The following is a 26,921-nucleotide window of genomic DNA, read 5'->3' on the forward strand; positions in this document are numbered from 1 at the left end:
TTTGGTTTCTTCTCTCATTCAAATGTGAGCCAAATTGTGAGGGACGCCTTCTGCCATGGTTTGTCTGGACCAGCTGTCTGGACCATTGGCTGGCTATAGGGGTCATAGTCCAATTTATCTGAGCTGGGGAGATGGTGAGGCTATTCCAATTCTTCTTCTTTAGGTCTGAAAGTGCAAAAGGTTGGACACAGGTCATACCTGTGTGTCTCCTTTCTCAATGTTCTTCCTTTCCCAAAATCAAGGTGAGCCATCTTTGTAACAGTTATGATGTTGGATGGAACTGAGCAGGTGATAGTCCCGTAGCCATACAATGGTGGATCTCTAAAGAGATCTCTTGGTGAGATCTCTTGGAGAAATTATAGGAAGCCCGGTGGTCGGTTTATGTCATGGGACCGTCATAAGAAATGGAGGGGGGACAGCTGATTGATGGCTTTGGAGAAGACTCAAAAGACAGGAAAGGTTAGCCCAGACTGTGGATGAGATGATCCATGGAACTCATGTTCAGAAACAAGGAACTTTGGGTGCAGAACCTCAAGAACATACAACCAGGAGGTCACTCTTCTTGTTATATCTCACATGCGAGCTTTTAAAGCTTGCCTTCACAGGAGGGGAATAATACCACATTTCACTGTGGTATTATTTGCGTGGTGGTTTTGCTACCGGCATGATATAATGGTGCCTTGTACTGGATGCCTAGATTGGCATCGGTGTTAACTTTGTGTATGTCAATTTTCACAAAATGCCAGACTTCTAACCATATTGACAAATGACCTGTGTGGAGAAATTACATTCAGATTTCCTCTTCTTTGCTGCTCAGAATTCAGCAAGAAGACTAAGGAGGAATTTTTTTTTTTTTTTTGCATCGCGTTTCAAACAAGCACAGGGTTTAAAAACCAGGCAGACAAGTAGAACTTCGATCCCTTCTGTTGGTGGTTTTATATGGTATTAAAAATTTTTAAAAAGAAAGATATTATTCTCTTTTTGTTCCTAAACATCTTCTTCCCTCTTCTGCTGCTGACCAAAGTAATTTCATTTTTTGGGAGTAGGGGGGGGAGGAGAGGAAGAAAAGAAAAAAATTAACAAAAAGACGCCTTACTTTTATATTTTGAGGTGGGAATAACGTGATTTAACCAAGGAAAACCATCAAATTTTGCAGAGGATCAGCAAGGATTTCGACGTTCTGCGCTTTAACAGAAGTCAAACCCCAGTGGTCTCCATCACCCAACCCTATTGCATGATTAAAATATAAAAGCTAGAGGGGAGCAGGTTTGCTGTGAAAGCATCCGTAAATCAGCCTTTTTTCCTTTTCCTTTTAAAGAAGAAAACGCCCAACGCAAACATTTCTGAAATCTCCCTCAGGGGAAAGAAACATCTGAAAAATGAGGTGGCTTTGCATATTCAAAGGATTTGCATATTCCAAATTTGTCCCAAAATAAACAAAATAAACCCATGATGAATTTATTTGATTTATTGGTATGCCATCCCTACACGGATATACACACAGAGACAGATGCCTCTCACCTGTCCTTAAGCGATCTTGCAAAGAAAAGCATTGTTGTACACTTTTCAGATAACATTCTTGTAAAAAAAAATGTTATTTTAAAGATTCTTTAAAATAAATAAATACACTGGGCTTTGAAAAGGGATTGGAAAAGAGAAAGGGGTACAAGGAAGAGAAATCTGGCTTCCTGTAGGTCTGACCCCCATCAGCCTGCACGCACAGAAGAGGCGATTCTAGGTTTGATGGAAATTACAGGCTGTTTTAATTGTTACGCAGCAACGAAATTTGCTATCCAGGGAACAGGCATCCTGGAGCTCCTACACGGCTGCCCTCCAAGGAGAACAGCTACGTAACACAAGTGTCTTCAAAACCTTGTTTGCCACTGACTAAAGGATACACAACTTTTGTCTTTCTTTCGAAACAGCCCTACTTGGAAAAGTAGACCTAACTCCAGGTAAAGGACCAGGTTGGTTATCTCAAAGGTTTGTGGGTTCCCCCCCCCCCAAAAAAAAATACAACTGGACTTTCTTTCTTTGCAAATGTTTCGCTTCTCATCCCAGAAGCTTCTAATTGACTGGTGGGGAATGGAAGGATTTATGTTCGGCAAACATGACTGCAGAGAATATAAATCTTTCCATTCCCCGCCAGTCAATTAGAACTTCTGGGGTGAGAAGTAAAATGTTTTCAAAGGAAAAACAACCTAAGAAAGTCCAGTTGTCGTTTGGAAAAGCAGCTTTTGGACAACCATGACCTGAGAATCTACCTAGATAACCAGATTGGCTGTCAATTCATTGTCACTTTAAGTGGATTGCAACTTAAAGAGATGTGATATAGTTAACATCCCTGGCATGTATTTTATTATTTGTCCTTTTGGTCCTGCGAAACAACTTTTAGGAGTCTTGGCGGGGGGGTATGGTTTCCAGAAGCTCTTACACACTCTATATCTCTATCATAGATATGTATGTCTTGACCCTGCCCTCTTCCTTAAATGTACAGCTAAAGTGAGTTGTATTCTGGGGTGGAAATCAGGTTAACGGGATCGCTTGTTCAGTGCGCAATTTTCACAAAGCAGGTTGTGTCTATTCAGATCTTGGTTAGGCGATATGGGGGAAAGATTATTTTCAGTGGTTTGAGAATAGAACCCGCAATTCCTTTTGACTGGAGTTGGGCTTGAGTTTTGATCTAAGAAAGTCCCTCATGGCTCATGTCAAACTAACTATGATGTATGTCTTGGGGGTATTTTCTGGAAGGAGATTTCCTTTGATGTTTTACATGAGGGTGAGTCTAAATTTTGATTTCAGCCCTCTGAGGTCTTTGGGGTATTTCTATGGGATTTGGTTCAAGGAGGACCTGTCTTTAACTTCAGATGCTTGTTCCAGCAGGATTAACCTCCGTGGTGGTGTGTGTGAAGAGGTTTTGTGATTGCGCCATTAAGTGGTTTCCATCTTAGAAGGACCGTGCAAAATATTGGAGCCTGGATGAATTTCCCCAGCTTGGGGGAGGTTGCGTGCAAATGTTGAGACTCTGAGTTGAATGTGGTCAACAGCCAAAAAATATTTAGAAGATTAGCATGTTTCCTGACCAATAGTAACAATCATATTTTGTGGACATTCCTAAAATTCTTCAAAGTCGCCCTAACCCTTGAGTTTTTGGACATGACCAACCTTACTAAAATCATAGTGGTTCTTAAGATTTTATTGCCCGGGCAATAATTAGCGGGGTTCACAGCTACTGTATAAACGAAGGTTATTAACCCAAATGGTTAGATTCATACAATGTTCTATGCCTCAGGTGCCTATAGGTGCCATCACCTGGCAGGCCATAGGTGATCAACTAGCAATCATTTTAGCAAGCCTGTTCCTCTCTTAAAGAATCTCAGATCATTTTTAAAAAGTATGTTTCCTTCTAGCTGATGCCGTTCTAATCTTAACAGAAATCTAGGTTTTGTTCCTTCGGTCAAGTAATATGTTGGAATTTTGATCCTCTATGAAGTTTTTCAGGATTTAATGTCAGCCACAGAACTTCATAGCCTGCAGAGCGGTTGCTGTCCAAGGTGCTGATGTCATCTCTCTCTCTCTCTCTCTCTCTCTCTCTCTCTCTCTCTCTCTCTCTCTCTCTCTCCTTCCCTCCCTCCTTCCCTCCCTCTCCCCCTCACACACACACACACACACACACTCACACACCAGAGAGAGAGAGAAAAACATCTCTCTCTATCCCTGTCTGTCTATCTATCTACAATATCTATCTATCTATCTATCTATCTATCTATCTATCTATCTATCTATCTATCTATCATCTACCTATCTATCTTGTCCATTTATCTACCTGCCTGTCTTTCCTTCCTTCCTTCCTTCCTTCCTTCCTTACCTACCTACCTATCATATCTATCTATCTTGTCCATTTATCTATCTGCCTTTCCTTCCTTCCTTCCTTCCTTCCCTACCTACCTATCTATCTATCATATCTATCTATCTTGTCCATTTATCTACCTGCCTGTCCTTCTTTCCTTCCTTCCTTCCTTCCTTCCTTCCTTCCTTCCTTCCTTCCTTCCTTCCTTCCTTACCTACCTACCTACCTACCTACCTACCTACCTACCTATTGTCTTTATCTATCTTGTCCATTTATCTATCTGCTGGTCCTTCCTTTCTTTATTACTTACCTACCTACCTACCTGTCTATCATCTATCTCAAATCGTAGGAAAGTTTCTAATCCCATTTCTTTCTTCTTTTGGTGGGGAGGGGGGAAACCGAGGCAAAGCTTTTGGTCTGCTTGAACCCGACATGAATACGACAAAGGATTCCGGCTTCTAACCTTTCCTGCTTGTTTGTTTTGTTTTGACAGAACCACAGCTGAAAGGCATCGTCACAAAACTTTACAGCCGGCAAGGATATCATTTGCAGATGCAAGCAGATGGAACCATTGATGGAACGAAAGAGGAAGAAAGCACATACAGTGAGTTATATTGTTAGACACACAAGAGCCCGTGTGGTTTGTTTGCACAATCTGCTAGGAGTCCATATGCACGGGTGTTTTTCGAAGGCTGGGCTCATTTGGGAGGGACGTCATCGCTGCGTTCTTGTTTGCTGTTCAACCTGCCGAAGGAGAGAAACACTTAGACGCTAGATAAAACTGCAGAAGTACTTCTGCTTCCTGCAAAACTGGCTCAAATGTTATCTCCATGGATATATCTGGATGAGTTCACCATCAGTTTATTTTGGGTTGGGCTTTTTAATGATCCGATTAGGAAGCGTTCCTTTCCCGTTTCATTTTTACCTGACTTAAAACCCTACGGCTATTGTCATTTCAGAATCAGGAGAATTCAATGCTCCCACTTCTGTGGTGGTGAGGATGGTGGAAGCAATTAATCCTGGGGGCCATTTTGTTTCCATAAATCCTGAGGTTCCGTTCCATTTGTCTCCCTTCCCCTTCCTCCGTGTTACGGTGTGCAATGGAGCGTTCGTACATATCAGTAAATAGGACGTGTATGAATTGGGGGGAAATAACCTTTTGAGTGTGGCGGTGCACAGATTAGGAAACTATTTCAATTCTTCCCCTCCAATGCAAACCTTCATTTACGGGTTTCAAAAAGAGGAGATTATCGTTCTCACCCCCAAGTAATACATGGCTTGAAATAGAACGGTCTATTCCGGCTTCTAAAATTCAGAACAGAGATAAGATGGCCATCTCTTCTGCACACACACAAAAAAATGTTTCAAATCTTTTTTTTTTTCCTCTTCTCTGGTAAAGATGACAGTGGGATTTCTAAGAGGCCCAACAGAAGTCTGTATCCCAAACTGAGATTAGGGGAACATCTTCAGTTTTTACCATGTTCCCCCAAAAATAAGACCGGGTTTTATAGTAAATTTTGCTCAAAAAGATGCATTAGGGCTTATTTTCTGATTAGGTCTTATTTGGGAAGGGAAATACGGTACTAAATGCATCTATCTGGCTGACAATCTTAACTGGGGCTTATTTGGGGAGTAGGACTTATATTATGAGCATCCTGCTAGGGCTTATTTTGCTTTTTGGGGAAACAGGGTATTAGGGGGTTGCATGTTCCAGTAGGAAATAAAGAGCCACCAGATTTGTGGGGACTTTAGGCAAAATGCCTTCTCGGCTACCTTTAAGGATTTTCAGAAGATTCGGTGACAGAGAATGGCTGATTCAATGCTGAAGGTTTCATCTTTAGTTCCTACTCCTGGGGAAAGGATGAGGAATCATCTCATGAAAGGTTGAAGAGCTATGGCTGTCAAAGGGCAACCTGGAATCTCAGATCTGCCTGCAATCCATCCATGCACCTATCCATCCCTCCCTCCCTCCATCCATCTATTGATCCATCCATTGTTCCATCCATTGATCCATCCATCCTTCTATCCATCCACCCATTGATCCATCCATCCATCCATCCATCCATCCATCGGTCCATTTGTAGAACAAGAAACCACTCTAAAGTTTGTGGAATGATTTCCTAACAATCTGAAGCAGGAAATAGGCAGCAAATGGAACCAAAAGCCTTAAAATAGGGTTGAACACAATTTTAAAAGTCTAACACACACACACCCCAAAAAAAGTTTTAAAATACCTCCAAAAATCTTGGAGAAATGCAGAAAACCGAGTCCAGGCCTTTGATCTTGCCCCTTGTAGTGTGTGCCCAGTCACTGCAATTTTGACAGTACCATTGGATGGGAAGCCATACCCCCCATCAAATACGACTTCAAACGTTCCTCATTTTTGGCTGCTCAGTTTTGGCACCGGAGGAGTTCCTGCTGAAAATTCTTGGTCTTTATCTACAGCTTCTCCGGAAAGTTTGACAGCAACGTACCCAACTTTGGCAACTGCTAAATAATAGGTCTTGATGTTACATGAGCTTCACCAGCCAACATCGCTTCCCCTGCCCATCAGTATGAAACACTGCTGAAAGGTTTGCAGTATGGCAAGGAATTTTGTAGGGTGGAACTGTTAGTTTGGACGGCTGCGTGATGCCTGGGAATGAACCAGCCAAAGCAATCGATTTCTGCAGAAAGGACATTCCTTTAAGATACATCCTGTGGAATATCGGCTTTGAATTGGTTAAAGAACCTTTCTGTGTTGGCTTAGGTGTCCGGTTTTTTTTTGATGTAGGAAAACTGGGAAGGCTTGTTCTGCCCGTATTCTATCCTTCTGGCGCTGCTCTTTCTACAATGTTAGAGTCCAATGTAACTAACGGCCATTCTCTTCCACTCCAATCTGTTGGAGATCCAATCTGTTCTCTAAATTAATTAATATATATATATGGATCTCCATAGAGTGGAAGAGAATGCTCAGATTGTTACACGGATTCTAACATTGTTTGGTTGAGTTCCGCCTCTCTTCCGTGCTGGTAGCTTGGGGTTGATGGGAATAAAAAATATAAAATAATAAAATAACAGCCTCCCATCCTGGTGACACCACACACTCATCATCATCCTCTTTTTAATGTCCCCAGAATCCCTTGAGGGGTTTAGTCTGGGCAACTGAATGGAGCTAGCAGATTGTTTAATGGTCGGATGCCCTTCCTGTCACCAATGCGGAGTTTTGTTCGGCAGATATACACTCATTGTGCATATCAGAGAGAGAAATATCTGCTTCTACCTAGGATCGAACTCACAGCCTCCTGATTGTGAGATGAGAGCTCCACCTCTAAGCCACTGCACCTGACAACGCACACTCATACCAGCCATTTAAGGGGCTCCATCCCACTCTGGGTTCCCCAGGCCCACTGGCAGAGCCACATCTTCAGGGCCTTCCAAAAGAGTGAGGGCCAGTCTAATCTCCAGGGGGATGATGTTCCAGAGCCACCATGGAGAAGGCCCTTCTTCTGGGTTCCGCCAGCTGTATCTCCTTAGGAGACGGGACCCAGAACATTCCTTGCCTCCCCGCTCTAGTAGGGCATGTAGATATGACCGGCAAGAGATGGTCCCTCAGATAATGCCTCCAAATGGAAGACTCTGCTGTAAATCTTCTTTAAAGGAGAATATTTGTAGCTCAGGACTGAAATGAGTGGTCCTTGGTGCTCTCCCAGCTGGCTAGTTTCCTTGCAGATGTTTCATGACCCTTCCTAGGTAACATCATCAGTTCTGCGTAGTAAGGAGTGTTGTTTGCTGTCGGTTATTGACAGCAAACAGCCCTCCTTACTAGAACTGGTGATGTTACCTCGTTTGCAAGAAAACTAGCAAGCTCGGAGAGCACCAAGGACCCTTTTGTTGTGACTGAGGCCCAAATAGTGATTACCAAACACAATTCAGTCCTGAACAAACTTATTTTATTAAAACAACTGAGAATGAATTCATTCTCAGCTTAGTCCAAAACAAATTCTTCATAACCAGTCCGTCGGCCTTATCACCAACCTTTGATGTCTTTGGCAACCTGCCAAAGGCTTTTCTTGGCAAAACCCCCTCAAAGTTCAAGAGACGCTGACAAGAAGCACTGGAATCAACGCTGCTTTTCTACAAAGAACCCAACGGCTCGTTGCTGCTCTTTTAAGCCTTCTGGGAGGGGCCAATCATCTCCAGGCCTTACTTCCGAGTCGTCCCTTTTGCTTCAGCTGTTCTTGCCTTCTGGCAGCTCTTTGCATGCGTGCACTAGGAACAGGCTCCTCCTGTTCCTCTGCCTCTCTGTTGTCAGCCTCTGGAGGCTCCGGAGTCCGCGCATAGCTCCCCGATGGCCTTGGCCCCATCTCTGCCTCCAATGCGGAGCCCTCATCCGGGGCTTCCCCGGACTCCAGGACTGGCCCATTGTCTTCCCCAGCCTCCTCACTGTCCAACTCCGCTGCCAGGTCTGCTGGCAGACCACAAAACCCTCATAAACCTTTTTTGTGGTTTCTTGGGAGCCTTGGCTGAGGACACTGGGAGTTGTAGTCCAAAATATCCTGAAAGCCGGCCAATTAGTTAGGAAACGCAAGATGTATTCTACAGTTAACTTGATCCAGAAAAATTCTGGTTCAATTCCTAAGGAAATGCTTGACGTGCTTGTCAAGACCGTGTGAACTTTGCAACACGCACCCCCCCCCAAAAAATCCTTTTCTTTCTTTCTTTTTTCTTCTACAAGCATGACAGCATTTCCCGTTGATGGGAAAATCTGGTTTTGTTTCCGCAATTCAGGCCGAGGGACTAACTTTTTTTTTCTTCTTTTCCTTTTTCTCCTAGCTTTGTTTAATCTCATACCGGTTGGTTTACGAGTTGTGGCTATCCAAGGCGTTCAGACAAAGCTGTATTTAGCGATGAACAGTGAAGGCTACCTGTATACATCAGTAAGTGTCTCTTTTGTGTTGTTGTTGTTTTCCCCCAAATGGGATTGTCTGCCTTGCGTCGGGCCCTGAAAGAATACAGGCATCCCTTGGCTTACGACCCCAAAATTTCTGTTGCTAAGTGAGACATTTGTTAAGTGCGTTTTGCCCCATTTTGAGGACCTTTCTTGCCATCGTCGTTAAATGAGTCACTGCAGCAGTGGTGAAATCCAAATTTTTTTACTACTGGTTCTGTGGGCGTGGCTTGGTGGGCATGGCAGGGGAAGGATACTGCAAAATCTCCATTCCCACCCCACTCCTGGGGGAAGGATACTGCAACATCTCCATTCCCTCCCCACTCCTGGGGGAAGGATACTGCAACATCTCCATTCCCTCCCCACTCCTGGGGGAAGGATACTGCAAAATCTCCAGTCCCTCCCCACTCCTGGGGGAAGGATACTGCAAAATCCCCACTCCCTCCCCACTCCTGGGGGAAGGATACTGCAAAATCCCCACTCCCTCCCCACTCCTGGGGGAAGGATACTGCAAAATCCCCATTCCCTCCCCACTCCTGGGACCAGCCAGAGGTGGTATTTGCCGGTTCTCCGAACTACTCAAAATTTCCGCTGCCGGTTTTCCCGAACCTGTCTGAACCTGCTGGATTTCACCCTTGCACTGCAGATGTTAAGTCAGCAACATGACTCAATTGTTAAGGGACTCTGGCTTCCCCATTGAGTTTGTCAGTCAGAAGGTCTCAAAAGGGGATTGTGTGACACACACACACCTCTCGGGACACTGCGACCGTCGTAAATGTGAATCGGTGGCCGAGTGTCTGAATTTTCATCACGTGATCATTGGGGATGCAGCAATGGTCCTAAAGTGTGGGGAAAAAAGGGTTATAGGTTCCTTTTTTCAGTGCTGTTGTCACTAAACGAATCATCATAAGTCGAGGACTACCTGTAGAAATTGGCAAACCATTTGACCAGGATGGTATAAGCTCTATAAGGTGTCTTGCCTTGGGCAGGGGGTTGGACTAGAAGACCTCTAAAGTCCCTGGCAGCCCTAGGATTAAATGTTCTGCGCTCTAAATTCCATGTTTCTTTTAGAAGATTTAGACCGTGCCTCTAAATCTTAGTTTATTCAAGTATATTTATCTGGAGAATGCCAAGGAATATATTGAATTAATGTTGAATCCTTTGCCGTGAGGTTGACTTCCCTGCTCACCTTGAGTGAACTGCAGCAGTTTAAAAGTAACAAAGCAGGAAAATGTCATAAGCTCATACGAATATTATTTCCACTTTTTTATGGCTGCGAGTTATGACTTAAATAAGCGTCTGCCGTGGTCGGAAGGAGGCATATGAGATATTAAAGAGATTTGTCCGATTAGGCTCTGACAGGCTTCATCCAGACAGGCAATAAGCAGATTCGTGGTTTGCTTCTGATCTGATGTTCAGAGGATATTTTGTGTGGCGTTTGATCTTGAGATCTTTCTTCTTATATCTTTAATAAAGAACGTTCAATCATTTTTACTTGAGGATGGAGGAAAAGGTAGAAGGGAAGGAAGGGAGGAGGGAGGGAGGGAGGGAGTGAAGGAAGGAAGGAAGGAAGGAAGGAAGGAAGGAAGGAAGGAGGGAAAGAAGAAAGAGCAAGGGAGCGAGAAAGAAAAGGGAAAGAAGGAGGAAGGAAAGAAAGAGGGAGGGAGGGAGAAAGAAAAAGAAAGGAAGGAAAGAAAGAAGAAAGAAAGAAGAAAAAGAGAGAGGGAGAGGGAGGAAGGAAGGAAGGAAGAAAAAAAGAAAGAAAGAAAGAAAGAAAGAAAGAAAGAAAGAAAGAAAGAAAGAAAGAAAGAAAGAAAGAAAGAGGGAGGGAAACAGAAAAAGGAAGGAAGGAAGAGGAAGGAAAGAAAGAAAAAGAAAAAGAGAGAAAGAGAAAGAGAGGGAGGGAGGAGGGAGGAAAGAAAGAAAGAGGGAGGGAGGGAAACAGAAAAAGGAAGGAAAGAAAGAAAGAAGGAAGAAAAAGAGAGAGGGAGAGGGAGGAAGGAAAGAAAGAAAGAAAGAAAGAAAGAAAGAAAGAAAGAAAGAAAGAGGGAAACAGAAAAAGGAAGGATGGAAGGAGGATGGAAGGAAAGAAAGAAAAAAGAAAAAGAGAGAAAAAGAGAGGGAGGGAGGAAGGAAGGAAGGAAAGAAGGAAGGAAGGAAGGAAGGAAGGAAGGAAGGAAGGAAGGAAGGAAGGAAGGAAGGAAGGAAGGAAACATCTTTAAAAGGTTGCCTTTCTTGAGATATTCAATTTCATTCATTCATTTTATGGGTGACTTCTAGAAGAAAAAAAAAACACACACAATGAAGGGCTGAAGCCTGAAGTCCAGAAATCTGGATGTTGCAAACGTCTGTTTAAGAAAAGAAATTTGGTTTAATGTTTGCTGTTCGTCGCCCACTCGGCCATGCCCGGCTGACCATTGGCTCTTCAGCCTCGCCCACCCCGATGTAGCTTGCGGTGTTATAAAGAAGGGCAGGTTTGGGATGAATTATTCATGGCATCTTTTCGTTTCTGGAGAAGAAGCTAGCATTAAATTACAACCAGTAAATATGAAAGCTGGTGGCGTAGAGTTAACGTGTTGGACTAGCCTCCAGGAAACCTAAGCTATCTTTAGCTACGCAATTCCCCGGGTGATTTTGGGCCAACGACCGACTGTCTTCTCGGCTCAACCTAAATCACCCTGAACACAAAAGACAGACTCAACTCTCATTAATAAACAGATTAAAATAAAACTGATCGTCCCCGTCTAGCCCGTCTCTCTTTGTCGTGAGATCTCCGAAGAAAGAGCCAACGGGATTGTTGGACAGCAGACGTTCTCTCCTAGAACCTGGCTTCAAATGAGCTTTTAGGGGTAAAAATGAGAGCTTGAATTGGACTCAGACACACGTGTGAATCCTGCATACGGGGGAATAGAATTGGGGCCAGTTCAGAGAAATGCTTTGGATCCTGTCTTGGGCTGTGATGTTCAGATGTTCTTCAGAAGGGGTCAGGCTGTTTTCCAAAGCGCCCAAAGGCCAGACAAGGAATAATGGATGGAAACTGATCAAGGAGAAATTCAGCCTGGAAATAAGGAGGAACTTTCTGAGACCCTGAGAACAATCAACCCGTGGAACAGAAGTTGCCTTTGGAAGTTGTGGGAGATTTATCACTGGAGGCTTTCAAGAAAAGATTGGACTGCCATCGGTCAGAAATGGTGTAGGGCCTCCTGCTTGGGCAGGGGGTTGGACTAGATGACCTACAAGGTCCCTTCCAACTCTTGCTAATCTGTGATCAGAAGTGGCCCAAGACAGGCGATGTCCCCATCATTCAAATGAGTGACTCCAGCCCCGGATTTTGAAGCCGACCATGAAGGAAAGTGCTGGGTTTCTCTTTTGAATCTTGTTTGTGACCTCCCCAAAGGCCCGAGAGTTGACCTCAGCCACCCCCAACAAGGCTGAGGTTCTCAAACCTCCAGGGAGATGCAAGAGCTGGCTTTTCCTGCCCTAACCTTGTAAGCCGGCTGTCTTGCAGAAAAGCATCCTAATAAATAAAAGATCTCAGGGGTGACCCAGCTGTTGGAGACTCCGAAGGAAACGGCTGCCGAGTTGGCTAATTGGAAGAATTTCTCCATTCGGTTCCGTTCCGATGCTTTGCTTTGCTTGCGCCTCGCCTCCAATGCATCACAATTACGAGCCTTCTTCGCACTGGGGGGGGGGTGTCTGGGGGGGGGCAGGCAATCGAAAACAGACATCCCCGGAATTGCTGATCTCTAAACAGGCTGGAGGAAGAAGCTGCGGCAAGCATGCGATCGGATGGATGGATGCGTGGGCGGGTGGGTGGCTGGAGGAATCGGTCTCTTGACCTTTCGGTTGGCTAGAAATTTCTCCCTTTGCCGCACGTGGCAAACCCCAAGGGTGGTTTTTCACGCAGGAGAAGTGGACGGAGGCAGCAAAGCATCCATTGAAGCACCTCTGCAGTGTGGATTGAGGGTTGTGTTGTTTGTTGCTCCGTGCTTCGCTGCATTGAAAAAAGAAAAAGAAAAACCTGTCTGATCTGTAATTAAGCGGTCCACAAGGAAGACAATTTTAATAGAAACTTCTCCCTGATTGACTCCCTTCTCCTCTCCTCTTCCTCTTCCTCTTCCTCTTCTCTTCTCTTCTCTTCTCTTCTCTTCTCTTCTCTTCTCTCTTCTCTACTTCTCTTCTCTTCTCTCTTTTCTTCTCTTCTCATCTCTACTTCTCTTCTGCTCTATTCTATTTTATTCTATTCTATTATTATTCTATTCTATTCTATTATATTATACTATTTCATTCTATTCTATTCTTCTACATTCTATTCTATTCTACATTCTCTTTCCTTCTCTTTCTTTCCCTTCCATTCCATTCCATTCTATTCTATTCTGAATCCTATTCTATTCTATTCTATTCTATTCTATTCTATTCTATTCTATTCTATTCTATTCTATTCTTGTCTTGTCTTGTCTTGTCTTGTCTTGTCTTGTCTTGTCTTGTCTTGTCTTGTCTATTCTACATTCCCTTCCCTTCCCTTCCCTTCCCTTCCCTTCCATTCCATTCTATTCTATTCTGAATCCTATTTTATTATATTCTAGTCTAGTTAGTCTTCTATTCTATTCTATTCTATTCTATTCTATTCTATTCTATTCTATTCTATTCTATTCTATTCTATTCTATTCTAGTCTTGTCTTGTCTTGTCTTGTCTTGTCTATTCTACATTCCCTTCCCTTCCCTTCCCTTCCCTTCCATTCCATTCTATTCTATTCTATTCTATTCTATTCTATTCTATTCTTTTTTCTTATGCTCTATCACAATACCTCTTAACATCTTACAGGTAGACAATAAAACAATAATGTAACCATCTGAAGTGCAAAGAGTCTACATTTCTCTTTTTAGACTTTTCTTTTAATCTAGCCTTTATTACTTGATTAACTCAAGGCAGTGAACACACCTAAGCCTCCTTCTTCCTCCTGTTTTCCCCACAACAAAACCCTGTCAGTTAGGTTGGGCTGAGAAAGAGGGAGTAACTCAAAGTCACCTAGCTGTCTTTCACGCCTGAGGCAGGACTAGAATTCACAGTTTCCTGGTTTCTAGCCAGGTACCTTTATCAGTAGACCAAATTTTTCTGCACACACACACACACACAAAACTTTACTTCTTGACTCTGGGAGAAACAGAATCCAACTCCTAATTGAAAATCCAGAACTCTCTGGATAACTCAGATAATCTTTGGACCCTTGTTAGTATAGTTGTGAAGATTGTGTGTTGCCTCTCCACCCTAGGCCAACGGCAGCTATCCATCCACAGAGAGGTCCCAAGAGGACTCGCAACGCAGAAGTTGTTGTTTTGTGCCATTCCCTTGAGTCAATTAAAAAAATAATAATACCCATGACATGGAATGTAATTGCCAGTGCTGAAAATTCCCCGTTGGCCCTTCACTTGACTTCAGTTTTACTAATCAGTCTAAAAGCCGAGGGAAAATCAAGGATGTTTCTTCTCACATTTGGAGACAGAATAGATTTTCCCCCTCTTGGTTGCCTGGGGATGGGTAGACTACAACTCCCAGAACTCCTAGTTGGGGTGGCCCACTGGGAGAGTTGGGGGCGGGGAAGCAAAACTCAGGGGCCACATAGTTGGAGAAAGAGCTGACTGGGAGAAAAGAGAGCAGATAGCAACCCTGTAGGGTAGAGCAGATCTAGAAACCAATGCCATGTGTTCAAAACTACTTTTTATTGTAAAGTTGTAGTAGCACAATCAGAATAACAGCGTTGGAAGGGATCTTGTAGGTCATCTAGTCCAAATAGCCCCCACTCACCCAAGCAGGAGACTCTACACCATTTCTGACATAGGGCAGTCCAGTCTCTTCTTGAAAGTCTCAAGTAATGAAGCTCCCACAACATCCGAAGGCAACTTCTGTTCCATGGGTTGATGGTTCTCACTGTCAGAAAGTTCCTCCTCATTGCTAAGTTGAATCTCTCCTTGGTCAGTTTCCATCCATTATTCCTTGTCTGGCCTTTGGAAAACAGCTTGACCCCCTTCCTCCTCTCTGTGTCAGCCCCTCAAATATTGGAAGACTGCTATCAAGTCTCCCCTGGTCCTTTTCTTCACTAGACTCTCTCCAGGTCATGGAGAATTGTGTCTCAGATTGTCCTCCTGGCTAGCGTCTTTTACACTTCAAGCACAAAGTTCAGAAGCAGTTTCCATGTGGAAACAAAAGTATGTTCTTTTCTTTAATCAAAATAGTCAATTTTGACAGTTCAGCCAACTCCCATCAACTTCTGCAACCATTCGTCCATTTTTGTGCATACAACAGTCTTGCTGCTGTCAAGAACTTTCCGTGCGCCTTTGGCGTTGAGTCATGCCGGCCACATGACCACGGAGATGTCTTCGGACAGCACTGGCTCTTCGGCTTTGAAACAGAGATGAGCACCGCCCCCTAGAGTCGGGAACGACTAGCACATATGTGTGAGGGGAACCTAGCAGAAGGGTGGGAGGAAGTGGGATCGATTAGACTCAGCAGGAAGAGAAAGACCAAAAGAAAAGGAGGGAGACCGGATGTTGCAAAATCAGGTTGGCTCCAGGAAATGCTACTCAACGCATCCTGCGGTTCTCCATCCTCATTTCGGTGTGCGGTAAGAGAAGTTGCTAAAAGGACTTTTAGAGAACCTCTCCTTGCCTCAAGTGACCCTAAGGTTGACTTGTGTTCCTTTTTCACCGTTGAGCAATTTTGTGATGGAAGGGTGGAATTGATTCTGCCTGCCATTTACAAGTACAGCCATAACATTTCTTTGAGGATGGACTTTGTGGGGGCAGAAAAGAAGAGAGAGAGAGAGAGAAAGAGAGAACCTCAGACCAAATATATCTAACAGAACAACAGAATAAGAGTCGGAAGGGACCTTGGAGGTCTTCTAGTCCAACCCTCTGCTTAGGCAGGAAATCCTACAACACTTCAGACAAATGGTTATCCAACCTCTTCTTAAAAACTTCCAGTGTTGGAGCATTTACAACTTCAGGAGGCAAGTTCTTCCACTGATTGATTGTTCTCACTGTCAGGAAATTTCTCCTTAGTTCTAGGTTGCTTCTCTCCTTGATTAGTTTCCATCCATTGCTTCTTGTCCTGCCCTCAGGCTGTCCTTCTGTCCTAGCTCCGTGACTCACCAGCTCACAACTAATGGGCTGGAGATTGCAAGTCAACTCCTGCTTCCATTCAAGCTGAACTCCTAACTTCATAGTCACCACGATGTAACACCAATAAGAGAGATTGTCACTGCCTTGTTTAGAATATTGTTTTTTTCTAACTTCCTCGTTCAAATTTTCCTGGTGGTATCCCCATCCGAGTCAAGGTCAACGAAGCATCGTTACCTGTTATAAACAAATCAGAGAAAGTGTTGTGTTTAATGTATAGAATGTCATATCACGAGAAGGTGGGAGCGGGGCTTACAACTAATTGTATAGCTGCTTGGATTCTTTTCAATGGCTCCAAATTTTCAAAGTTATCAGAGGGAAGTCATCATTCCATCTTTTGGAAAGTGATGTTGAGGTCTTGCAAGCTTAACATCAGGCCAGCCTAGAGAAAACGAGAGGAAGAGGGGGAAAAAACGGGTTGATCTGAGGATGGAAAATAAAAACCCCTGGAAGAAAGTTTTGTTGGGGGAAAAAATAATAATTGCAGCTTCAGAGAAATACGTCTGCCAGGCCTTTTGCAAGCTTGGAGAAAGTTAGATGAAATTGACTAATGAATATATCCCTGTGATGTGACAAGATCTGGATGGAGATTGATTCATAACTTAAGATGCTGCCAATGTCTAAGAGATTGAAGCAGGAGGGAGGGAGAAAGGAAGAACAGAAGGTGCCTGAATGGAAAAATCTCTGAATTTTGTGTGTCTCTGAATTTAAGTGAGTTTGTGAAATGTGTTCAGGGATGGCTGATGAGTTTGCCCTCGGTTGCCGTTTCATGTTTTTCATTTCTAGTTTTATGTTCTTCGGGCTTTATGTGTTACTTATTTGCTACCGTATTGCTGTCTTTTTTATTTTTTTTATCATTTTCATTAAGAATTTTCAACAGAAGATTAAAAATGAACAAGAACAAAGGGAAACGGAACAGGAGAAAAGAACAAAGGAAATGCCAAAAAGACAGAAAGAAAGAAAAAAATAGAAAGAAGTACCTTCCGGTTTTTCTTTATAGCAATTATAAGTACAAATGCAAAATTACTTCTTTCTTGGTGCTTATAAAAATAGTCTTTCTTGGCATCCAAGGCTCTAATTACCGTTGGTTAAATCTTTGCCCTTTTTAGCCACAGTTGTTTTACTTCTGTTTGTGGGTCTTTAAAGTTTGTGATTTTCTCCAATTCTTTCTCTTCTCTTGTGTCCAAGTACTGGTTGTCCATTATCCAGACTTTTTTGTCTTCCTTATCAACAATTGTTAAGGCTGGGGTGTGATGTGGCAGGTGCCTGTTTATTTGAATTCCAAAATCCCAGAGCACCTTTGCTTTTTCATTTTCACTTACTGTGTCTATTTTGTGGTCCCACCCGTTCTTGCTTGTAGGCAAACGGTACTTCTTGCAGACATTGTAATGCACCATTGCTGCTACTTTGTCATGCCGCTGCGGGTAGTCAGTCTGGGCGATCTTCTGTTGCAGCAGTTAATCGGGTGATTCATTGTTTCTCCAGCTTCTTTGTGGAAGTGGCGTATGTGGTTGTCTTAACTCTCGCTTTGTAGGCATTTGTTCTTAAGATGCCGAATCAGCCCTTTTGTGACGTTCTTCGATGTTCCTGCTCTTAGCCGTTGCCCAGTCTTGTCATTATCTGTATACACAACAAGGTGAAATCATCAACACTAGTTCTTTAGCGGATGTTGGCCTTCAAATTCTTCCCAAGAACCAATCTGGTGTCAAATTCTTTCCAACAACTTAGGATGTTCTAATGCAGGAGTCACCAACCTTTCGGACCTCAGGGACCACTAAGTTCATAATTTTAAATCCCGCGAACTACTAATACGATCTGCCTAATGACCGGCTGGGTGGGCGTGGCTAGGTGGTCATGTGATTGGGTGGGCATGGCCAACTTGATGTCACTCACATCGAGGGGCACCTTGCCAGCCTCTACTCACCCCTTCCCTCCCAGCCACTCCTTACCTGTCCGCTGGGCTCCTTAGGACCCCAACAGGAAGCAGTTGTTGGAGCTAAGCAGCCACCACGAGAACGAGTTGACAAAACAGCTGGCTCAGTTCAAATTGGATCTGACCGAAGAGGAGGCTCAGCAGAAGCACCTCACTGAGGACTAGGAGCATAGGCTTTCCAAGCAAAGGGAAGACCTCCGACCTGCACAAAAAGACCCCGAAGGGGGAGACTCTCTACAGTAACACAAACATTGATTGTACATATCCTCCCCAGGGGCTGTAGTTTGAGGACCCCTGATTTAGTGCAATATTAAAAATGCAAATAACTTTTCTGCAGACCACCAACATTTTCTCACGGACCACCAGTTGGTGACCGCTGTTCTAATATATCAGTGTAATTTATGTGCCAATCCAAGCAGTGTGGCCTTTTGTGACAATGAGGATGAGGACGATTCCTTGCATGGGGCTTGAAGAAAAGAAGCTCTGCCAGGAGGCTCTTCCCCCTCTCTTTTCTGCTGCCAGCTTAATCTGAGAATTTCAAGTTGCGTTCCCTTCCCACCTCATCCTTGATGTTACTCATTCAGAACAGGAAATGAAAAGCAAAGGACAGCTTCAAATTAATCAATCACTCTTCTACCCATTCCTGTTGTCACTCCAAGACGGAAGACGGCTGGCTATGAAATGGTTCCTCCAAAACAAGAAACTTGCATAAAGGCAAATCGAGATTCCTCAATGAGCGAGAACAAGCCCACATCTTGAATTCTAGATGCACCCCTATTTTTCTGTAGCTGCCAAAAGTTGTTTGGAGAAGGGGACATTAAGAGAGATAGCTGAGATAATGTGAGATTAATTGCTGTCCAATGCAACGTAGCTGTTTTGGAAGGGAGGGGTTTCTGATCAGAAGGGGTATGTTTGAGGGATGGGGGCAGAGGTGAAATGAGGGCACCACCTTTCCTTTAAAATGAGATGGCTTTGGCTAGCCTTTCCTAACTGGATCCTTTCCAGGTTTCCTGGCCAATTCCCTTAATCCCAGATGTCTCGAAGCCAATGGGAGTTGAGAGAACTTGGACAGTGTTTCTCAACTTCAGCAGCTAAGGCGGGGAGGGGCCTTTTCAGACTGAAAAGTTTGGGCAAAACTGGGAAGAGACATCACAGAAAATAGTCACGCAGCAGCTGTCACCATCCCCTCCCACACCCAACACCTCCAATCACCAAGAAAACTGGGAAACACAAGCAAGGGAGACCTGAAAAATATTCCTAAATGCCTCCAGAAGAAGGTAGAAAAGCAAAAGGGTTTATTTGCTTTAAATTTTCCAGGATTTTATTATTATTATTATTATTTAATCAATCGATAGGATTGTCCAAGTAGACAATTGAACCTCAGGGAAGCTCAGAGAGGTTTGAAAAACCAGAAGCAGAGCCAACAAAATAACAAGAACACAGTTGTTGATTTGAAACATGATTTATGTTTCTAACCAATTTAACGACTCCATAATCCCTTGCGGGGTGGAGTCTGGGCAACTGAATGGAGCTAGCAGAGTGTTTAATGGCCAGATGCCCTTCCTGTTACCCTTGAGGAGTTTTGTTCAACGGGTATATTCTCATTGCTTTATCACAATTTGTTCTCGGGAGATCGGAATAATACAGGTGCGGAAATTTCCCATGTGCTAAACTTTCGCCTTGTGGTTGGGTGGGCTCTTTGCAGGACCCTGAAAGTCTCTATTAAGCTGGAAGGGTGCAGAACATCTTCTCAAGATCCTCCAGAGAACGGCGAGAGATGTGAGCAGAGGGGTAGAGAAGGAATGCATGTACTAAGTTCATGATCTTGAAGTAAAACATTCGTCTTTGATTCATTCAGTCCAAAACTCAGCTATAACCAGTGGTGGGATTCAAATAATTTAACAAACCGGTTCTCTGCCCTAATGATTTCTTCCAACAACCAGTTCACCAAACTGCTCGGAAAGTTAACAACTGGTTCTCCTGAAGTTCTCCATATGTGGCTCTTTCATCCCTCTGCTGTGGCTCCCTGTTCCTGGTCAGCTCCACAATTGATAGTCAATTGATAAAAAAAATTACTACCGGTTCTGTGGGTGTGGTTTGGTGGGCATGGCATGTCTTGGTGGGCATGGCAGGGGAAGGATATTTTAAAATCTCCATTCCCACCCCAATCCAGGGGAAAGATACTGCAAAATCCCCATTTCCTCCCTATCGGCTGGGACTTGGGAGGCAGAGAATAGATGGGGATGGGGCCAGTCAGAATTTTTACTACCGGTTCTCCGAACTACTCAAAATCAAGAACTACAGAGCCTGGATAGCTCTGCAGACAAGGCACTGTAATTTAACACCAGCTGTCTGCAATTAAAGTAAGTTCGAATCTTGCCAGACTCAAGGTTGACTCAGCCTTCCATCCTTTCTAAGGCAGATAAATTGAGGACCCAGTTTGTGGGGGCAATAAGCTGACTTTGTATAAAATATACAAAAGTATGAAGGCTATTGCTTAACGCACTGTAAGCCGCCCTGAGTCTCCGGAGAAGGGCGGCATGTAAATCAAATTTAAAAAAAAAATTCCGCTACCGGTTCTCCAGAACTGGTCAGAACCTGCTGAAACCCACCTCTGCTTTGGCATATAATGCCCATTGCTCTAACTGTGCCAACTCCTCTTGTCCACGGTGGAGTCCTATTAAAGCCAGCAGCCTGAGACAGGTTGACAATGGTACCACTAGAGACATTGGTTTGGAGATGCTGGTGTCTTTTTGTCCGGAGGTGGCTTTAAAAAGAGATCTTGAAAGTTCATTCACCCCTGTAATTTTATAACTGCACCTTGGCACTTGGGATGAGGAGAAGAGCAAGACAGAAAGAATTGGTACGTTTTCATCTCGAGAAAGCCTTAATTTAATAATGCAGATTGGCTCAATTAAATGGGGGGGGGGGGGTGGCACCATCTTTTTATATTTTCAAATGACATCCTATTGATCTTCTTTCCCCCGCTTTTTGGTTGGCGTGCCTGCATCTCCTCTTCATTTAATCTTGTTTGACTGAAATGATGCTTCGGTTGCCACAGTCCACCATTTCAATAACAAATTCCCCCTTTTTCTTGGCATTTATTACTGTTATTGTTCCTTTGCTCCTGTACCCCTGGCGTTCCTAACAACGGTCGCCCGCCAAACTTATAATTTAGCGTGCAGAAATCGAATGAGGGAAGACATTAGACGGCGATTAAGGCAGAAGGAGACCGAAGAAAATTGTGGGATGGAGTTAACCAGGCAGAGGCTGACCGACCGGGGCAGGAGGAAGGGAAGAAAGTCCATCCTTCTGTTTTGGGTTGTTGTTGTTTTATTTTTATTTATTTTTTTAGGAAACAGATAAAAACGTAGTTATTTCATCAGGTTGCTTGGGAGCTAGACTGTTGTGGCAATCCCTCATGCCAATGGATTATTTTGGGCCATTTTATGGAAAGATGGTGTAGATGTTGTTTCCAAGACGATGCGTATGATTTTAACCCCAATTGCACAGAGTCAGTAGAAGGGAATAGTGGATGGATGGATGGATGGATGGATGGATGGATGGATGGATGGAAGGAAGGAAGGAATCAAAGAAGGAAAGAAATGAATGAATGAGAAGGAAGGAAGGAAGGAAGGAAGGAAGGAAGGAAGGAAGGAAGGAAAAAGGAAATCAAGGAAGGGGAGGGAGGGAAGGAAAGAGGGAGAGAGGAAGAAAGGGAAGGAGGGAAGGAAGGAAAGAAGGAAATCAAGATGGAAGGAAAATGAATAATGAATGAGGAAGGAAGGAAGGAAATCAAGGAGGGAAGGAAGAAATCAAAAGAAGGAAGAAATGAAGGAAGGAAAGAAGGAATAAATCAAAGAAGGAAGGAAGGAAGGAAATCAAGGGAGGGGAGGGAGGGAAAGAAAGGGAGAGAGGAAGAAAGGGAAAGAAGGAAGGAAATCAAGGAAGGAAGAAATCGAAGAAGGAAGGAAATGAATGAATGAGGAAGGAAGGAAGGAAAAAAGGAAATCAAGGGAGGGAAGGGAGGGAAAGAATGGGAGAGAAGAAGGAAGGAAGGAAGAAAATCAAGGAAGTAAGAAATCAAAGAAGGAAGGAAAGGAAGGAAGGAGATCAAGGAAGGAAGGAAAGAAGAGAGGGAGGGAGGGAGGGTTTTTCTACTTTCTCAAAGTATTAAATAGTCCGTTTTCCATCAGAATCTGCTAATCACTTCTTTAACCTCCAACTGGGCAAATGATCCTCAGCCAGTTTTACCTCGAAGTCTCTGCACTGGAGCCCAGCTGTGAGCCTCGATTGTCCAGGACCCTCGTTTAGAATAGAACCGAACAAATGAAATTAAAATATCACGGAGACAAAAGACAGGCCTAATTTTTAAAGGGAGAATCTCATAGATTGCTGTGTAATGGCCCACGAAATAAGAAAGGGCTCCTTAAATGAATAGTTTTGTTGTCTTCTGGTTCGCAATCCCGAAGAGAAAAAGGCTCTACAGATCTTGAGCATGTCTTCCGTTCCAAGATCTTCACCCTTGATTCGAGATCTTGGATGAGAACTTATTAGAAATTTCAGATCCTTCTGAAAAGACAAGAATACAATTTTTAAAAAATAAATAATCTCGGACAAAAGAGAATAACAAACCATTTCTGTACGGCTGCTGTGTTGTTTAAGATACCAGGAATCCAGCTCAATGCAAAGTTTTTATTTTCAAGAAAATAGGATTTTGAGATGACAGAAGATTGCCAAGGAAAATGGAAGGAAAATGAACACCCAAGACAGGGTATTTTTGTCTTTATTTATTTTTTTCATTTTTGATGGTTTAAACCATTGGTGAAATGGTTGGCTTGAGTCAAATTTTAAATTGATTTTAAATTGGAATTGTTTTAATTACGGCCAAAATATTTAATTATTTTAATCAGTTTTTAGATTTTGTATGTTTTGTGTGTATGTCTTGTTTTTACTTTGGCTGTTCACCGCCCTGAGTCCTATATTGGAGAAGGGCGGTATAGAAATTTAAACAAATAAATAAATAAATAAATAAATAAATGTAAAATTTGTTACTACCGGTCCTGTGGGTGTGGCTTGTTGAGAGGTTATATGACTAAGTGGGCGTGGCCAACTTTTTTTTTTACTTTTAAAACCATTTTTTCTACAACCTCTTGGTTGTAAAAAAAATGCTTTTAAAAGCCTCTGACAATCCCAGCTGACTTGCCTGATCGGCAGAGGCTTTTTTTTTTTTCCTTTTAAAAACATTTTTTCTATAACCTCTTTGGCCGAAGAGGTTGTAGAAAAAATGCTTTTAAAAGCCTCTGATGATCCCAGCTGAGCCGCGTGATCATCAGAGGCTTTTTTTTTAACTTTTAAAAGCATTTTTTTAGCCAAAGAGGTTGTAGAAAAAATGCTTTTAAAAGCCTCTGATGATCCCAGCTGAGCCGCGCGATCATCAGAGGCTTTTTTTTTTTACTTTTAAAAGCATTTTTTCTGCCAAAGAGGTTGTAGAAAAAATGCTTTTAATTTTTTTTTTTTTAAAAAAGCCTCTGATGATTGTGCGGCTCAGCTGGACATGGGGGGGGGCAGGGATTTTTGCTACCGGTTCTCCGAACCACCCGCTTCCATCGCTACCGGATCGGGTGATCCGGTCCGAACCGGGAGCATTTCACCCCTGGTTTAAACTGGTTGTTTTTTTCCCTCTGACGGATTGCTGCGTACGTATTGTCACATCTTCACTTTCTGTTTGTGTTGCCTCTTCCATTGTTCATTTTTCTTGACTGCCAATTTCACTTCTTGGTGTGAGCTTATCATCCACACTTGATTTAATTTGGGATTGATCACTTTGGGGGGGGGAGGAGAATGGATCATGTGGCGGCTTTGTTGCCGTAGGAAATTAACCAATTCCTCATTAACCTCGCAGCTTTGTTATCCGTTCTGTCAAAAGCATTACTCAAATGTTGTGACGTTTTAAATTAAAGCTCTTGTCTGATTTTCTGATGAATAAAGAGCCAGGAGCCTGGCTTAATAAGCCACGTGAACTGTGCAACAGACTGAGCCACGTTGGGTTTTTCCAAAGAGGTTGGAGAAAGAACCACGTCTTCTTGAACAAGTGCAAATGAATTTGGTGAAATCGGTGTTTTTTAAGGTGATTTTCACAGGCTGGGATGAGGGTGAGCAGATCTTCCCCGATTCGGATTAGCCTCCTTTGAAAATTCGCAAGCCACGGTGACTTACCTCCTTTTTTTTTTACAGATTAACAGAGTCGGAAGGGATCTTGGAGGTCATCTAGTCCAACCCCCTGCCCAAGCAGGAGACCCTATCCCCGCGATGGCAAACCTATGACACGCGTGCCACAGGTGGCACACAGAGCCATATCTGTAGGCATGCGAGCATTGCCCTAGCTCAGCTCCAGCACATATGAACGCGCTGGCCAGCTGATTTTCGGGCCTTCCGGGCCTACCGGAAGTTGGGAAACGGGCCGTTTCCAGCTTCCAGGGGGTGGGGAAGGCCGTTTATACCCTCCCCAGGCTCCTAGAAAGCCTCTGGAACCTGGGGAGGGCGAAAAACAGGCCTTCCGGTCCCACCAAAAGTCAGGAAATGGGCCGTTTCCGGCTTCCAGAAGGCCATTTTCGCCTTCCTCAGGCTTCAAGAAAGCATCTCGAGCCTGGGGAGGGCGAAAAACAGGCCTAACATGCCCACCATGCCATCGCGTGCCAAAAGCAAGGGGAGGGCTTGACCCGCCCGCACTCCCCCTGCTTTTGGCACACAACGGCAAAAAAAGGTTAGCCATCACTGCCCTATACCATTTCTGACAGATAGCAATCCAATCTCTTCTTGAAAGTTTCCATTGATGAAGCTCCCACAACTTCCGAAGGCAACTTCTCTTCCATGGGTTGATGGTTCTCACTGTCAGGAAATTCCTCCTTATTTCCAGGTTGAATCTCTCCTTGTTCAGTTTCCATCCATTATTCCTTGTCTGGCCTTCAGGTGCTTTGGAAAATAGCTTGACCCCCTTCTTCCTCTCTGGGGCAGCCCCTCAAGTATTGGAAGACTTGCTGTCATGTCTCCCCTGGTCCTTCTCTTCACTAGATTAGCCATGCTCAGTTCCTGCAACCGTTCATCGTATGTTTTAGCCTCCAGTCCCCTCATCATCTCGGTTGCTTTTGAAGATTTAATTATCAGTGGCCTTATTTTTCAAAGGTATCCAATATCAAGGCCATTACCTTTGACCTCTCTTCCCTTTCTTCTCATAAATATTCTTGGAGCTCATCTTGTATAACTTCCAGCTCAATACCAGGCTCGGTAGAAGACTTCTGAGGGATGACCATCCAGTGTCTCTGACTGCCGATCCCCAACTGAGAAGAAAGCACCTCTTTGTGTGGCAAGCTGTTCTACTGTCAGACCTGGAAGCCATCTTTATATCTTTGAAACTTCAGGCTTCGGGCCTGCCACCAATTCAACTGTGGGAAACTGGGAGGGGGGATTGTATAGAGTGAAGAGGATATGTAGTCAAAATAACATTCTTTCTAGAAAGTCAAGGTCATTGTGCCCTGCAGCTGTGCTGAGAAGAATGAGGAGGTATCTTCTGCTCCGGAGGGTACCTATTGGTTCATGTGATGGACATGTGGGTGAAGGGCAAGGACTTGAACTTTCTTTTGGGTGAGGAAAACCCGGAAGCTCTCATATCCGGGTTTTCCCAGATGTGCCAATATGACATCTCTAATAAAAGTGATGTCAGGTTCCGATGTTATCTCAAATAAATTTCATTCTCAAACATAAAGTCTTTGATGAAATCTCTTATTTATTGAAGAATAACAATCTAGTCCTGAACTCATTTGCAGCCGAAACTGATCCTCTGATCCCAAACCCCTCCCTTTCCGTTCCTCAAATCTCAGTGTCTCATTGGCCATCTTCCAAGTCCATCTTTCATCTCAGTTACTTCAAGTCACAGGAATTTCCCCCTCCTCCCATCACCTAGGTGACGTTATCTGCCGGGGGAAAGAACTGGGTGAAAAAGTCAAGCTACTACTTCTAACAGGCTCTTTCCCACTCATTCATGTCAGCGCTGAGGAAATCATAGTTTGGAGCGCTGACAAGTGAGCTTTGAGGAACTTCAAGCCTCGGAATTTGATTTCGTTGGGGGTGTTACTTGGAACCCTGACATCTACCAGATGACAGTTCATCGGGTCCATTCCTCCAAAGTTCCTCTGGACGTCCAGTCCAAGTGGTCAAGATTGTCTATGTCCTCGGGTAGTTTTGCATTCAAGCCTTTGGCTTCTGGGCGTGAATGAAACTCAGAAGGATGCCACAGTCTACAGAAACGGTTCTTTGGGCTGAGATTGTTGCCCTCGGAAAGAAATTGGCTCGGTGACAGCAGAGTGGCTCAGCTCCTAATTTGAACATCCATCTTTGAATGCAGCAAGTTGTGTAGTCCCCAAACACAGCAAATTACTGTACTGAAGCTATAATCACCTTCTCCACACGCTCCAGGCTTCTCTTTTAGTGCTCTTAATTGGATGATGAGCTCCATGGTGTCCCATCTCCTTCCCACCAGTTTACTTCAGTGCGTGGTTTTTCTGTTGTTGTTGTTTTTTTGCGACTCGAAGAATACCGTCGTCGCCTCCTTATGCTGTGTCTTAAAGAAATATTTACCTGCAAGCATTTGAAATAGATGGACATCCACGACACACTGTGCACATATAAATCCCAAGTCAGAATCCATCTGACTAGTCAATATTCCGTATTCGTCATCTTCTTTTAACGACCCCATAATCCCTTGCGGGGTGGAGTCTGGGCTACTGAATGGAGCTAGGAGAGTGTTTACTGGCCGGATGCTCTTCCTGTCGCCAATGTGGAGTTTTGTTCAGCAGATAATATTCTCGCTGTGCCCAGAGAGAGAAATATCTGCCTCTACCTAGGATCGAACTCACAGCCTCCTGATTGTGAGGTGAGAGCTCCACCTCTAGGCCACCGCACCACTCCCAGTCAACATTCCGTATTGCTGGAAACCAATTCTGTGACTGGCCGATCGGAATCTGAACCTGTAA

At 43.8% G+C, this 26,921-nt stretch overlaps 1 protein-coding gene across 6 annotated transcripts in view; it reads left to right on the forward strand.

Moving 5' to 3' along the window:
- FGF13 (fibroblast growth factor 13) overlaps positions 1 to 26,921 on the forward strand; it is a 116,156-nt gene that overhangs the window by 84,230 nt on the left and 5,005 nt on the right. For all 6 annotated transcript variants that reach the window (XM_087877572.1, XM_060683976.2, XM_060683975.2 and 3 more), the window contains 2 exons: positions 4,344 to 4,454; positions 8,666 to 8,769. In XM_087877572.1, the coding sequence (XP_087733698.1) occupies positions 4,344 to 4,454; positions 8,666 to 8,769 (215 nt within the window). The remainder of the gene's footprint in view (positions 1 to 4,343; positions 4,455 to 8,665; positions 8,770 to 26,921) is intronic.

Source organism: Pantherophis guttatus, chromosome 12 (assembly GCF_059756535.1).
Source record: "Pantherophis guttatus breed Tessera chromosome 12, ASM5975653v1, whole genome shotgun sequence".
NCBI classification, from domain to species: Eukaryota; Metazoa; Chordata; class Lepidosauria; order Squamata; family Colubridae; genus Pantherophis; species Pantherophis guttatus.